Source organism: Fragaria vesca, linkage group LG6 (assembly GCF_000184155.1).
Source record: "Fragaria vesca subsp. vesca linkage group LG6, FraVesHawaii_1.0, whole genome shotgun sequence".
NCBI lineage: Eukaryota > Viridiplantae > Streptophyta > Magnoliopsida > Rosales > Rosaceae > Fragaria > Fragaria vesca.
The window spans coordinates 25,655,723-25,657,876 of NC_020496.1; the positions used below are offsets into that span (position 1 = coordinate 25,655,723).

The 2,154-nt window shown below is 43.0% G+C and overlaps 1 protein-coding gene across 1 annotated transcript in view; it reads left to right on the top strand.

The window, feature by feature from the left end:
- The first annotated feature begins 1,396 nt into the window (after positions 1-1,396).
- Positions 1,397-2,154, top strand: part of LOC101299608 — a 1,626-nt gene continuing 868 nt past the window's right edge. The window contains exon 1 of the mRNA XM_004305741.1: positions 1,397-2,105. Within this exon, the coding sequence (XP_004305789.1) occupies positions 1,397-2,105 (709 nt within the window). The remainder of the gene's footprint in view (positions 2,106-2,154) is intronic.

Consider the following 2,154-nt stretch of genomic DNA (forward strand, 5'->3'; position numbering starts at 1 on the left):
TACATGTGCTCCTCCAATTACACATTTGTTTTTTGCTGATGATTCTTTCATTTTTATGAGAGCTAGCTTGGAGGAGTGTGAGCAGGTTAATTAATAGAGTCTTGGAGGTATATGAGAAAGCATCGGGACAATGTGTGAGCTTTGATAAAAGTAGTATATGTTTTTCAAGAAATGTGAACCGAGATACTCAAGAGAGCTTAGCAGATGTGTTGGGGGTTAGAAGAGTTGATAGGCATGATAAGTACCTCGGTCTTCCAACAGAGGTTAGCTACTCTAAATCTGAAGCTTTTCAGTTCATTTTGGAGAAAACAAAAAATAAGATGAAAAGTTGGAAAGACAAGACTCTGAGTATGGCTGGGAAGGAAGTGATGATTAAGGCTATTGTTCAATCGGTTCCGTCATATGTTATGAGTTGCTTTGAGTTACCAAAGCATATGTGTATGGAGATGCATCGTTTCATGGCGGAGTTTTGGTGGGGGGATACAGAGCGGGGTAGGAAGATTCATTGGATGGCTTGGGATAAATTGTGTGTGCCGAAGGATGAGGGTGGTCTTGGTTTCTGAAATATGTGGCAATTCCATCAGGTTTTGTTGGCAAAGCAGGGGTGGAGGATTTTGAAGGAACCTAACTCTCTACTTGCTAGAGTCCTTAAAGCAAAATATTACCCTAATTCAAATTTTTTGAAAGCAAGTGTGAAGCCAGGAGACTCTTATGCTTGGAAGAGCCTCATGAAGGGTAAGCAAGTTCTAGTTAATGGTTCGCGGTATTTGGTGGTTTCTGGAACCTCTATTTCGGTTTGGAATGATCCATGGTTGCCGAGACTGTACACCTTTAAACCTTGTTTGCCAGTTATGGAGGGATTAGAGGATCTGGTGGTGGCAGACCTCATCGATGAGGATTCTCGGAGCTGGTCTCTGGAGTGGCTAGAAGAATTTATTACCCGTGAAGAGGTGGATATGACACGACGGATACCTTTCAGTGCAAGAAGGGGGCAGATGTGTTAATATGACATTATGATAAGAGAGGATAGTATTCAGTGAAGAGTGGGTATAAGGTAGCAAGAAGCATGGAAAGTTTGGGGGTACAAGCCTCATCTTCGTCTGGCCATACTGCAACTCTCGGGTTGTGGAGGAGGGTGTGGAAGGCTAATGTACAACCTAAAGTCTGAGCTTTTGCATGGAGATTACTCAAACAAATTCTTCCTACAGAAGAAGCGTTATCAAGGAGAAGGGTTTCGGTGGGTGATGGTTTTTGTCTTTTCTGCATGGGAGAACCTGAGACTAGTATTCATCTATTCAAGGAATGTAAGGTGATTGCATGCATGTGGATACACTCACCAATTGGGTTGCGTGCTCATAACCATGAAGCTTCAAATTTGTGGGAGTGGTTGGAAGGAATGGTGCACATACTGAATAAGGAAGAGGTTGATATGTTGTTTATGTTTTTGTGGGCCATTTGGGAGGAGAGAAACAGGTTGTTATGGAATGGAGGAAGCTTTAATCCTAGGCATGTGGCAATGTGGTCTATGAAACTTCTCCAAGAGTACCAATTTTGGCACCCACTAAGTGGGAACTGGAAGCTGCGGTCTAGATCACAAAAATGGGTGGCTCCTCCTTCTGGAAGGCTTAAGCTAAATTGTGATGGGGCTTATAATATCAATACCGGGTGTGGAGGTGTTGGTATGATTATTAGAGGAGTGGGTGGTACATTTGTGGCAGCATGGTCAAAGCATTTCAGTCATCTCCGCTCTGCTCTTCATAGTGAAGTTGAGGCATGTAGAGCTAGCCTGCAAATAGCTATCGACCAAGGTTGGAGGAATATAGAGATGGAGAGTGACTCGGTGGCTATTGTCACTGCGTTGAATAATAGGGAATTTCTTCCCTATGAGGTGAGTCGAATTTTAGAAGATTGCATTGTTATGATTCAAAGTTTTGAGTTCTTTAGAATTTGGCATATCCACCGCAAAGCAAATGGTGTGGCAGATCGGTTAGCGCACTTTGTTAGTAGAGGTCATGTTGTTGACCTTATGGTAAATGAGGCCCCTGACTTTATACAGGATGTCCTCTTCATAGATTCATGTAATGGTAGTTCTACTCAGGGTGTAGGTATTATGTCCCCCCTGATCAGTGGCGGAGCCATGAATTCTTTTTGGGG